The 13,641-nt window shown below is 35.4% G+C and overlaps 4 protein-coding genes across 4 annotated transcripts; all 4 read right to left on the bottom strand.

Moving 5' to 3' along the window:
- Positions 1-1,385, bottom strand: LOC134496600 (olfactory receptor 14A16-like). The gene is made up of 2 exons (XM_063302317.1): positions 1,380-1,385; positions 1-807 (listed from the first exon to the last, which is right to left on the bottom strand). Exons 1-2 carry the CDS (start codon positions 1,383-1,385, stop codon positions 1-3), a joined length of 813 nt encoding a protein of 270 aa, XP_063158387.1.
- Positions 1,386-1,648: 263 nt separating this feature from the next.
- LOC134496599 (olfactory receptor 14A16-like) lies at positions 1,649-2,614 on the bottom strand. Its single transcript, XM_063302316.1, has one exon. The coding sequence runs from the start codon at positions 2,612-2,614 to the stop codon at positions 1,649-1,651; it is 966 nt and encodes a 321-aa protein (XP_063158386.1).
- Positions 2,615-7,106: 4,492 nt separating this feature from the next.
- Positions 7,107-8,072, bottom strand: LOC134496598 (olfactory receptor 14A16-like). The gene has a single exon (XM_063302315.1). It carries the CDS (start codon positions 8,070-8,072, stop codon positions 7,107-7,109), a length of 966 nt encoding a protein of 321 aa, XP_063158385.1.
- Positions 8,073-11,141: 3,069 nt separating this feature from the next.
- LOC134496597 (olfactory receptor 14A16-like) lies at positions 11,142-12,104 on the bottom strand. Its single transcript, XM_063302314.1, has one exon. It carries the CDS (start codon positions 12,102-12,104, stop codon positions 11,142-11,144), a length of 963 nt encoding a protein of 320 aa, XP_063158384.1.
- Positions 12,105-13,641: the final 1,537 nt, after the last annotated feature.

Raw genomic sequence — 13,641 nt, 5'->3', positions numbered from 1 at the left:
CTAAAATGTGCATAAGTGAGAACGTTTCTGTAAAGTATGGGGACAGGTATTGAGAATCAGGTTTGAGAATGCCATTTTGAGTTCCTTGTTCCTTATACTATAGATAAGTGGATTCATCACTGGTGGCACCACACAGTAGAACATAGAAATCAAGATATCTGATATTGATGGGGTGCTGGACGTGGGTCTCAGGTATGCAAAATTACCACTTACCACAAACAGAAAAATGACTATGCTATGGGGCAAGCAGGTAGGGACAGCCTTTTGCTTGCCTTGGGTGGATGGGATTCTAAAAACTGCTCTGAAGATTTGAACATAAGAAAAAGCAATTAGAGCAAATTGAACGAAACCTAAAGAAGAACCAAATACGAGAACCCACACCACTGTGAGATATGAATCAGAGCAGGAGATCTTGAGTAACTGAGGGATTTCACAGAAGAACTGATGGATGATTTTGGAACAGAACTCCACTGTAACTAAATTTCCAGTGTAGAGTATTGAAAACAGAATAGCACCAATCCATGCACTAGTTATCATTTGGATGCAGACTTTTTTGTTCATTGCTGTCTCATAAAGTAATGGATTGCAGATGGCTACATAATGATCATTTGCCATGATACCAGGGAGAGAGAAATGAGACAGCATGAAGAAAACAAGGAAGAAAACTTGGCAGAGGCATCCAGAGTAAGAAATGGTTTCAGTGTTCATCAAGGAATTCAGCATAGACTTTGGAACTGTGAAAGAGATGGAGCCAAGATCTTGCAAGGATAGATTGACTAGGAAACTAGTCAACTTAGAACTAGTCAACTAGAACTTAGGTTTCAATTCAAGTTTTGTTTTTATTTGTTTATTTTAAAAAATAATGCTGTTTATTTTTTTCATGTAGAACTGCCACTTCATTGAGTCATAATATACTTATAAATTTGTTGGACTTATTCTACACCTCACTAAATTTTTCTACTTGCCTAGAATATGAAACTGAAGAGTGTCTTGGGTACATTAAACAGGGATTCAGATAGTTCTGCTTAAATACACATAATTCCAACTTTTCAAATCTACACTTCCAAAACTTAGGGCACAAATAAATAAATTCTGCACCTGATATTCCCAGATATTTCCCCCCCCCTTTTCTCCATGGCTGTATTCCAGATTCTCCCATTAGACACTTTCTTGCCAGCCAAAGCCCTCTGAAAGATCACCACAATGAATGAAACACCAGGGCAATTCATTGACAACTTGTTAACATGGGTGCAAGATTGTGGTAAGAACAACAAAAATATGCATAACCGCTCCTAGATTTATATTTATATAAATAACAAAATTGTAAGATATATAAACACACAATTGTAAGATATATACAAACACAAAACAAATATTACATGCATATTTTTAACCATAAAACATATTGATAATGTCATAATCCATTAAATAATAGTTTCTCTATAGTCAACATGAATAATGATATATAGATATAGATATAGATATAGATATCATATAACAAGGTTCAATTATGTTGTAGCATTTACAGACCTAACTTCAGTAAACAGACATAGAACAGGGATGGGAAGCATATGCTTAATTTACTAATTGATATGATATTTATAATTTTTTGATAAAAAACATGACTCGAACATGTCTAGACAACTGTTTAATAAAATATCTGAAACTGAGAATGATTTTTGCATAAGGAATTAGGACAAATATGGAGAATTAGCTTCCAGAATGCCATTTTGAGTTCCGTATTCCTCAAGCTATAGATCAGAGGGTTCATGACTGGTGGCACCACACAGTAAAATATAGATATAAATGGATCTAATGCTGAAGAAGAGGTAGAGGTTGGACTGAAGTAGGCAAGGGAGCCACTTACCACAAACAGACAAATGACTATGAGATGGGGTAAGCAGGTAGAGATAGCCTTTTGCTTGCCTTGGGTGGATGGGATTCTAAAAACTGCTCTGAAGATCTGAACATAAGAAAAAGCAATTAGAGCAAACTGAACGAATCCTAAACAGGAACCAAAAATGAGAGCCCAGATTTCTACAAGATATGAGTCAGAGCAGGAGATCTTGAGTAATTGGGGGATTTCACAGAAGAACTGATTGATGATTCTGGAACAGAACTCCACTGTGAATAAATTTCCAGTATAGAGTGTTGAGTAGAAAAGGCCACCCATCCATGCATGGGATACCATTTGGATGCAGGCTTTTTTGTTCATTACCATCTCATAATGTAATGGATTGCAGATGGCTACATAACGATCATATGCCATGACCACAAGGAGGAGGAGATGAGACGTCACAAAGAAAACAAAGAAGAAAACTTGGCAGAGACATCCAGAGTAAGAAATAGTTTCAGTGTTCATCAAGGAATTCAGCAGTGACTTAGGAACTGTGACAGAGATGGAGCCAAGATCTTGGAAAGAAAGGCTGGCTAGAAAAAAATACATGGGTGAATGGAGCTGATGGCTACAGACAATGACAGCGATTATGCTGAAATTTTCAATGAGGGCCATCAAATAAATTATTAAGAAAAAGATGATGTGGAGTATCCGTAGCTCTTCAGTATCAGGGAACCCACATAGAAGGAATTCACCAACTCTTGACTGATTTTCCATGGTGATGTTCAGTCTCTGCAGTCTGGGGATAGAACTCCACGATCAGACTCCTGTTCCAAGCACCAGTATTCAGGATGGACTGGAACACTCTTGAAAGCATTTTCTCTGACCTGGCAGTGCTAAAGAGAAGGAAACAGGTTTTATCCATGGGATGCTTGTAACTATCCCCAAGGGGTTCATTTCTCAGTTTAGCAGCACTGAATCAAATTGTGTGTGTGAGAATGGGGTTGGAGCTTTCTTTACCTCGGCTTCAATGTAAACAACAGTTACAATATTGGCCTTCAGATTATTTTAATTATATCACAAGAGAATTTATATGTTCCCCTAATTTTAAAATATAAAGTCTGTGACAAATGCAGAACCTTTTTTTTTTTTTTTTTTGGCTACAATACTTCAGAGTGGCCTGTGGGAAGCTGTAGTAGAAAGTGTGGAAAATATTTGGAAAAAAAGAGATCATATTTTTTAAACAAGAAATTGCAACCAATTTGTCACTAGAAGTTCAACCAAGGGATTTGCAGGGGCGCCAAAAATTCAAGATGGTGATTGCAACACAGATAAAAAAGGTGGGGCTTTGATCACATGGTAACAGCTGGCATCTTCTTTCTTTGCTCTCCTCCTGCAGATCCCCTTGTGTCAAGCTTTATATCCCTCTGAAAGTTTATTGGGTTTTAAAGCCATTACTCAAAATATAATCAAGTATTTTGCCCTTAGTAATTTGATTATCTATTTAGTTATTAAATAACTAGTTGCTGTATATCATATGGAAAAAAAGTTTTTAAGGTTTTTTTTTTTTCTTTTCTTTCATCATTGAATGTTATGAGGCGGGATTTTGATTGTTTTGAAAGAAAAAAAGTTTCCATAATCTACTGGATGAGTACAAATCCTTGCCTGCTCTGCATTAGCATCCTTTGTGAAATATTATTACAGATCCTTTCTATATGTAATTGAATAGGACATGAAGGAAAAACAATATGCAGGATATACAATGAAATGGAGCAAAGCTATCCACAGCATTCAAAGCATTAATCAAAACAATTAAAACAGTGTGGCTCCATAGTGACATGAATTCCATAAAGGAATGCAGGATGTCACAATGCAAAAACAAAAGTGGTGAAGCTTCCATTATGCCATCATAATGCTGTTTTTGTCATATCTCCTCTTCCACAACCCAATCCACCAACAGACACCTCTAAGTTATTGGTGGAATTACACACATTTTCAGTGTGATGGTTTTATACCCCAAAGATTACAGCGTACAAAGCACCATGCCATTTCAGATTAGATGTGTTTCATGTGCCTATCTTCTACATTCTGTATACTACTCAAATATCTGGAATAGCAGAGTGATCAGAATGTCCCTTCACAACAAAGATCCCTTGTTATGCTGGGGATAAATGACTAATGAATGGGAGCATTTGTAATAAAATTATTTAATATGGATGGCCAGAGTTCACAATGCTAAACTAAACTCTATTGGAACTTTTTCTTTCTTTCCATTATAGTGGGTATGTTAAAGAACCTGAGCCTGATTCACTGATTCTACATCCAAAATTAACAATTTACTAATGAATATAAGACATATTTTATATTCTGAATGGATTCCTATAATTTGCCATCTTCATAGGATGAGATCACTCTCTTTTTCTCTCTCTGTGTGTGTGTGTGTGTGTGTGTGCATGTGCACATGCACTTATTAAGAAAATACTGGAGAAAAAATAAATGATTTTCCTATTTTGGAAATTGGTATATTCATAAAAACAGAGCACTGGCAAGGTGAAATGTTATTTAACATGTACATCTCAGTGTGTTCTATGTTTCATCCATTTAACAGTAAATTCAGTTGTACTGAGGTTTGCTTAGCACAGTGATGACACAGACCTTAATGTGAAATGAGTTTCTCTCAGCAGAGAAATTAATATCTGGCTGATGCTATCCTATCAGATAGTGGTACTCAGTAACATCTGTTTCTGTGCATTACACTTTGGACTTTATATTCAATTGAGAAGAAGGTGGGAAAGTCTATGATTAATGTTTATCAGGGTATTAATCTTTAACATTTTCAATTATCCTCCTTTATCTCTACATTTCATCAGAATTTATCATTTTTTCCCCCCCACAGACAGTATAAATTCTATGTCCATTGGAAATAGATAGTTGTCACTGCAGGTGTAGCAGAAAAAAATCTATGAGCAGGGAAATGAACTTCTTTTTGTTTCTTTTGCACATAAGAGAAAGTACATAAAAATAATAAGGAAGAAAATATTTTTTTCTCAATGAGTTTTCAGTAATGGAAAGCAAAGTGGTCTCCATTTTATTATGTTTCAGTGTAAAGTTAAAGGTAACATCTCATCCTTACCAGCACATAATCTGCTGCTTCTGTACAATGTGATAAAAGTAAAATGCAACCATTGTTTTCTTTTCATTAGAGCATATATGGTATAGGGACTGTGGTTTTGCAATCTTGGGTGAGAGGAAAATATTGTGACCCTAGAAAAGTGGTGTAGCTTCTTGGTAGTAGCTTTTATAATATCTAAATGCTGCTATGAAGTTCCTTGTGTCCCTTTTTCTGCAACATTATTCAGGTTGACCACCAGGAAACAGTACATAACAAGGGGTGGTAAACAGGACTCAGCAACACTCTGGCTGTGGAAAGGTATTTCAAAGTATGCATGAGTGCACACAGAACCATCTGACAACCTTTAAACCAAAGTTGTTGCTTTTCAGGACCATGCCACAGCTGCAGAAGCATCCATTTCAATCTCAATGCTCCCATTTACTTATACACTTTACAAGATTTGTAACCCAAAGATTCTGGGCAGTGTGCAACAAAGGTATAGATACATAAAGAACCAGTTTGGAGCAGTGGTGAAGGTGCTAGATGAATGAGTTTTAGTCCTCCATTAGATATGAGAGTTTGCTGGGTGACTTTGGGCCAGTCACTTTCTCTCAGTCCAAACCATCTCATAGGACACAGCAGGTAGAAAACAAAATATCAGTAAATAAATAATCAGAAAATTTACAATTTTAATAAAATTTAAAATTCATTATTTGAATACTTCATTTATTAAACAATTAGTTGAATTATAAAACTAGACTCATGTCATCTTAAGAAACAGTTGGAAATCACTATAAACTCTGAACATTAATACTTATATTGATGTCACCACTATTTATTATTATTCCTAAAATGAATGGAGGAAGAAGAGGAGGAGGAGGAGGTGGTGGTGGCGGTGGGGGGAAGAAAATGTTAATAACACATAGTTAAAAATCAGTATAAACAATATTAAATTCTAAATTCCCTTCCATTGTACCTGACTACTCTTTACATCAAAATATTTGTAAACAATAAAATTCTTTTTGGTTACTAGCTTTACATTAAATATTTCCTGCTTAAAAACTGTACTCTCAGGATATGAGTTTACCTGATTGTGAGACTTGTAATATATAGGGAAGCCATTTTTACTTATATTTGTCAAAGTTCTACTCTGGATGTATGCTGCTAATTTTGCCACTGCTGCTTATTCCCCAAGTTTGGTTTCCCAGTCTGATATTGTCAGCAAAGTGTTGGGCCAAATTTGTCTTTGTGGCCATCAGCATACATAGTAATAATTTGTCATTTTATGTTTTACATGTTCTAGAAAGATCCCTAGTAGAAAGAACTTAGGTTTCAATTCAAGTTTTGTTTTTATTTGTTTATTTTAAAAAATAATGCTGTTTATTTTTTTCATGTAGAACTGCCACTTCATTGAGTCATAATATACTTATAAATTTGTTGGACTTATTCTACACCTCACTAAATTTTTCTACTTGCCTAGAATATGAAACTGAAGAGTGTCTTGGGTACATTAAACAGGGATTCAGATAGTTCTGCTTAAATACACATAATTCCAACTTTTCAAATCTACACTTCCAAAACTTAGGGCACAAATAAATAAATTCTGCACCTGATATTCCCAGATATTTCCCCCCCCCCTTTTCTCCATGGCTGTATTCCAGATTCTCCCATTAGACACTTTCTTGCCAGCCAAAGCCCTCTGAAAGATCACCACAATGAATGAAACACCAGGGCAATTCATTGACAACTTGTTAACATGGGTGCAAGATTGTGGTAAGAACAACAAAAATATGCATAACCGCTCCTAGATTTATATTTATATAAATAACAAAATTGTAAAAGATATATAAACACACAATTGTAAGATATATACAAACACAAAACAAATATTACATGCATATTTTTAACCATAAAACATATTGATAATGTCATAATCCATTAAATAATAGTTTCTCTATAGTCAACATGAATAATGATATATAGATATAGATATCATATAACAAGGTTCAATTATGTTCCATGCTGTAGCATTTACAGACCTAACTTCAGTAAACAGACATAGAACAGGGATGGGAAGCATATGCTTAATTTACTAATTGATATGATATTTATAATTTTTTGATAAAAAACATGACTCGAACATGTCTAGACAACTGTTTAATAAAATATCTGAAACTGAGAATGATTTTTGCATAAGGAATTAGGACAAATATGGAGAATTAGCTTCCAGAATGCCATTTTGAGTTCCGTATTCCTCAAGCTATAGATCAGAGGGTTCATGACTGGTGGCACCACACAGTAAAATATAGATATAAATGGATCTAATGCTGAAGAAGAGGTAGAGGTTGGACTGAAGTAGGCAAGGGAGCCACTTACCACAAACAGACAAATGACTATGAGATGGGGTAAGCAGGTAGAGATAGCCTTTTGCTTGCCTTGGGTGGATGGGATTCTAAAAACTGCTCTGAAGATCTGAACATAAGAAAAAGCAATTAGAGCAAACTGAACGAATCCTAAACAGGAACCAAAAATGAGAGCCCAGATTTCTACAAGATATGAGTCAGAGCAGGAGATCTTGAGTAATTGGGGGATTTCACAGAAGAACTGATTGATGATTCTGGAACAGAACTCCACTGTGAATAAATTTCCAGTATAGAGTGTTGAGTAGAAAAGGCCACCCATCCATGCATGGGATACCATTTGGATGCAGGCTTTTTTGTTCATTACCATCTCATAATGTAATGGATTGCAGATGGCTACATAACGATCATATGCCATGACCACAAGGAGGAGGAGATGAGACGTCACAAAGAAAACAAAGAAGAAAACTTGGCAGAGACATCCAGAGTAAGAAATAGTTTCAGTGTTCATCAAGGAATTCAGCAGTGACTTAGGAACTGTGACAGAGATGGAGCCAAGATCTTGGAAAGAAAGGCTGGCTAGAAAAAAATACATGGGTGAATGGAGCTGATGGCTACAGACAATGACAGCGATTATGCTGACATTTTCAATGAGGGCCATCAAATAAATTATTAAGAAAAAGATGATGTGGAGTATCCGTAGCTCTTCAGTATCAGGGAACCCACGTAGAAGGAATTCACCAACTCTTGACTGATTTTCCATGGTGATGTTCAGTCTCTGCAGTCTGGGGATAGAACTCCACGATCAGACTCCTGTTCCAAGCACCAGTATTCAGGATGGACTGGAACACTCTTGAAAGCATTTTCTCTGACCTGGCAGTGCTAGAGAGAAGGAAACAGGTGTTATCCATGGCATGCATGTAACTATCCCCAAGGGGTTCATTTCTCAGTTTAGCAGCACTGAATCAAATTGTGTGTGTGAGAATGGGGTTGGAGCTTTCTTTACCTCAGCTTCAATGTAAACAACAGTTACAATATTGGCCTTCAGATTATTTTAATTATATCACAAGAGAATTTCTATGTTCCCCTAATTTTAAAATATAAAGCCTGTGACAAATGCAGAACTTTTTTTTTTGGCTAAAATACTTCAGAGTGGCCTGTGGGATGCTGTAGTAGAAAGTGTGGAAAATATTTGGAAAAAAAAGATCATATTTTTTAAACAAGAAATTGTAACCAATGCTTATAGGCAGCACCCATCCTATCTGAGCATATCTTTAGAAAGCTAAGCTCTTGTTATTACTAGCTGAGTACATGGATGGTAAAAATCCATTCCATTCAATTCCATTATTTAACTTGCAGTACCATAGACAGCCCAATCTACACAAATGATATACATGAACAATACAAATGAATACATTTATTTCCATTAAATTATTAGGTAGAAATATAAATATTATAATAAAAATACCTTTCTACAGAGGAAGAAAAGTACACATGTGGCAGAACAGCTTAGGGCTGAAGCTGAATTTATTGATATATGATTCACTGTCACTGTTCAATATAACCACTGCTTAGTGGATGGCCAGAGTTCACAATGCTGAACTAAACTCTACTGGAACTTTTTCTTTCTTTCCATTATAGTGGGCACTTTAAAGAACCTGAGCCTGATTCATTGATTCTGCATCCAAAATTAACAATTTACTAATGAATATAAGAGATATTTTATATTCTGAATGGATTCCTATAATTTGCCATCTTCATAGGATGAGATTACTCTCTTTTTCTGTTTGTGTGTGTGTGTGTGTGTGTGTGTGCATGCATGTGCACATGCACTTATTAAGAAAATACTGGAGAAAAATTAAATGATTTTCCTATTTTGGAAATTGGTATGTTCATAAAAACAGAGCACTGGCAAGGTGAAATGTTATTTAACATGTACATCTCAGTGTGCTCTATGTTTCATCCATTTAACAGTAAATTCAGTTGTACTGAGGTTTGTTTAACACAGTGATGACACATACCTTAGTGTGAAATGAGCTTTTTCTCTCAGCAGAGAAATTAATATCTGGCTGATGCTACCCTATCAGATAGTGGTACTCAGTAACACCTGTTTCTGTGCATTACACTTTGGACTTTATATTCAGTTGAGAAGAAGGTAGGAAAGTCTATGATTGATGTTTATCAGGGGATTAATCTTTAACATTTTCAATTATCCTCCTTTATCTCTACATTTTATCAGCATTTATCATTTTTCCCCCCACAGACAGTATAAATTCTATCTCCATTGGAAATAGATAGTTGTCACTGCAGGTGTAGCAGAAAAAAATCTATGTGCAGGGAAATGAACTTCTTTTTGGTTATTTTGCACATAAGAGAAAGTACATAAAAATAATAAGGAAGAAAATATTTTTTCAATGAGTTTTCAGTAATGGAAAGCAAAGTGGTCTCCATTTTATTATGTTTCAGTGTAAAGTTAAAGGTAACATCTCATCCTTACCAGCACATAATCTGCTGCTTCTGTACAATGTGATAAAAGTAAAATGCAACCATTGTTTTCTTTCATTAGAGCATATATGGTATAGGGACTGTGGTTTTGCAATCTTGGGTGAGAGGAAAATATTGTGACCCTAGAAAAGTGGTCTAGCTTCAGGATTCTAACTTTTACAAGATCTTAATGCTTTGTTTTCCCTTTTCTTAAATATTAGTTATATTGACAGCCAGGAAACAGTACATGTCCAGGGGTCATAAGTAGAGCTCAGCAACACTTCGGCTCTGAAAAGGTATTTCAAAGTATGCATGACTGTGCACATAGCACTGGTTAACAACCTTTAAACCAAAGGTGTTGCTTTTCCAGACCATGCCACAGCTGCAGAAGCATCCATTTCAATCTCAATGCTCCCATTTACTTAAACACTTTACAAGATTTGTAACCCAAAGATTCTGGGCAGCATGCAACAAAGGTATAGATATAAAAGAAGTAGTTTGGTATAGTGGGGAAGGTGCTGGTTGAATGAATTTTACTCTTCCATTAGACATGAAAGATGGCTGCGTGACTCTGGGCCAGTCCCTCTCTCTCAGCCCAAACCATCTCACAGGACACAGCAGATGGAAAACATAATGTCAGCATGAAAATAATCAGAAAATTTATGATTGCAATAAAATTTAAAATTCTTTATTTGATTATTTCATTTATTAAATAATTAATTGAACTATAAAACTATACTCATGTCATCCTAAGAAACAATTGGAAATCACTACAAAGCTATAAACATTACTATTTATATTCACGTCAGCACTATTTATCATTTTTCCTAAAATGAATGCACATGACTGAGGAGGAGGAGAGGAGGGGGGGAGGAGGGGGAGATTTAACACCATTTCTCGAGTTATATTGATATATTATAAGCAAAATTGTAACATTTTCCCCATAGCATTAAATAAACAAGCAAACAAACAAGGGAAAATGATACTTGCATATTTTTAAGTATAAAGCATATTGATAGTGCCATTATCCATAACATAGCAATTTCTGTATAGTCAACATGGATACTGCAAAAAATTATACTCATATCAAATAACAGTGTTTAATCATGTTTCATGCTGCAGCATTAATCAATCTATATTAAATTACACTTGCAACAGAAGAGATTTATGTTGGAATTCTGGGCAGATTTACTGAAAAGGTAAATCTGAATCAAAGCAGATGCACTAGAAAGTATTTTCTATCTTGATAAAAACGTGCATAGAACAGTGATGGGAAACATTTGCTTCATTTATTCATTGACATGGTATTTATATGTTATTGGTTAAAACATGTCTAGACAAATGTTTACTAAAATATCTGAAACTGAGAATGATTTTTGCATAAGGAATTAGGACAAATATGGAGAATTAGCTTCCAGAATGCCATTTTGAGTTCCGTATTCCTCAAGCTATAGATCAGAGGGTTCATGACTGGCGGCACCACACAGTAAAATATAGATATAAATGGATCTAATGCTGAAGAAGAGGTAGAGTCTGGACTGAAGTAGGCAAGGGAGCCACTTACCACAAACAGACAAATGACTATGAGATGGGGTAAGCAGGTAGAGATAGCCTTTTGCTTGCCTTGGGTGGATGGGATTCTAAAAACTGCTCTGAAGATCTGAACATAAGAAAAAGCAATTAGAGCAAACTGAACGAATCCTAAACAGGAACCAAAAATGAGAGCCCAGATTTCTACAAGATATGAGTCAGAGCAGGAGATCTTGAGTAATTGGGGGATTTCACAGAAGAACTGATTGATGATTCTGGAACAGAACTCCACTGTGAATAAATTTCCAGTATAGAGTGTTGAGTAGAAAAGGCCACCCATCCATGCATGGGATACCATTTGGATGCAGGCTTTTTTGTTCATTACCATCTCATAATGTAATGGATTGCAGATGGCTACATAACGATCATATGCCATGACCACAAGGAGGAGGAGATGAGACATCACAAAGAAAACAAAGAAGAAAACTTGGCAGAGACATCCAGAGTAAGAAATAGTTTCAGTGTTCATCAAGGAATTCAGCAGTGACTTAGGAACTGTGACAGAGATGGAGCCAAGATCTTGGAAAGAAAGGCTGGCTAGAAAAAAATACATGGGTGAATGGAGCTGATGGCTACAGACAATGACAGCGATTATGCTGACATTTTCAATGAGGGCCATCAAATAAATTATTAAGAAAAAGATGATGTGGAGTATCCGTAGCTCTTCAGTATCAGGGAACCCACGTAGAAGGAATTCACCAACTCTTGACTGATTTTCCATGGTGATGTTCAGGCTCTGCAGTCTGTGGATAGAACTCCACGATCAGACTCCTGTTCCAAGCACCAGTATTCAAGATGGACTGGAACACTCTTGAAAGCATTTTCTCTGACCTGGCAGTGCTAGAGAGAAGGAAACAGGTTTTATCCATGGGATGCTTGTAACTATCCCCAAGGAGTTCATTTCTCAGTTTAGCAGCACTGAATCAAATTGTGTGTGTGAGAATGGGGTTGGAGCTTTCTTTACCTCGGCTTCAATGTAAACAACAGTTACAATATTGGCCTTCAGATTATTTTAATTATATCACAAGAGAATTTCTATGTTCCCCTCATTTTTAAGTGTTTTAAATTAACATTTTTTTCTATGGGATTTTTGGAACAAGAATGTGTGTGAGGAGGTGCTTAGAGTTTTGTTTAAATTGGCTTTAATCCAAAGCCCAGGGTGTATAATGGCCTTCAGACTGTCGTAATTGTAGCACAAGATAATTTTTATGATCACCTTGGTTTCAAAATTGTGAAAAATATATTTTTTGGGGGAAGGATAAAGTACTTCAGAGTTGCCCATTAGGAGCTGCAGTACACACATGGAAGTAGCCCAGATAGAGAACTTGATTTTTATTTTTATTTTTTTGGCCAAATGCTTCCAAATAAAGCCTCAGGTAACACCGATGCAATCTTGGCAGATCTTTAAAAAGTCAAGCTCTTGTTAATGAATTGAATTATTTTATTCACACTGTTCTATAGTGTACAATACATAAACAAACCTCCACATGCAAAGATAAAATAAATAAATAAATATTTTTTGACAAGGATATAATGGAAAATCTTAAAAAAAAAAATTGAAGGATACTGCAGAGATGTGTAATATTGACACCAGAATTCTAACCAGGATTATCCACAGAGGTAAAAAGTAAAGATGATTGTTGTGATGCATACACAAAAGGGGAAGAGCTTTAATCACAGTCTCCATCTGGACTTTGTTACCCCCTTCTACAGATGCTTCTGACTCTAACTCAGTTTGTGTCTGAAGGCTGAACGTGTTAAAGACATTATTTTAAAAAATGGACAGCTGATTTTATACAACTGAGTAAATTTGAATGATCGATTTGTTTCTGAAATTTGTAATTATATTATATGAAAAACAGTTTTTAAAGCATTTTGCTTCTTTCATTTCATTCAGGAGGTTGAGTGTTCTAAAAAAAACAGTTTTTGTAGTCTAATCAATGAGTTCAAATCCTTGCCTGCAGTAAATAGTTTATAGGTTCCTGGGTTGGCCTCCACAAGCATCCTGACTGAAGTACCATTTATCAAGATTAAATTATTTTTGTATACATGCACATATAAAAGTATTAAATTAAATAATGTAATTGTATTTATCTTACCCACTGATGATTGATTGTATCCTCACTGTTTTTTTAAAGAACTTTATTGATTTTCAAAGTATAGTTAAAATACAAAATATATACATAAGACAGAGTACAGAACTAAAGAAAAAAAAAGTATAAAAGTGCAGAATTAGATAGAAAGCAGAAAAAGAAAGT

This window comes from Candoia aspera, chromosome 4 (assembly GCF_035149785.1).
Source record: "Candoia aspera isolate rCanAsp1 chromosome 4, rCanAsp1.hap2, whole genome shotgun sequence".
NCBI lineage: Eukaryota > Metazoa > Chordata > Lepidosauria > Squamata > Boidae > Candoia > Candoia aspera.
Note: the sequence above shows the minus strand (reverse complement) of the source record. Positions and strands in the feature narration are given on the sequence as shown.

What these genes read in the sequence shown, in the direction of transcription:
- LOC134496599 (XM_063302316.1), bottom strand. Translation starts at nt 2,614, where the DNA reads ATGGAAAATCAGTCAAGAGTTGGTGAATTCCTTCTATGTGGGTTCCCT.
- LOC134496598 (XM_063302315.1), bottom strand. Translation starts at nt 8,072, where the DNA reads ATGGAAAATCAGTCAAGAGTTGGTGAATTCCTTCTACGTGGGTTCCCT.
- LOC134496597 (XM_063302314.1), bottom strand. Translation starts at nt 12,104, where the DNA reads ATGGAAAATCAGTCAAGAGTTGGTGAATTCCTTCTACGTGGGTTCCCT.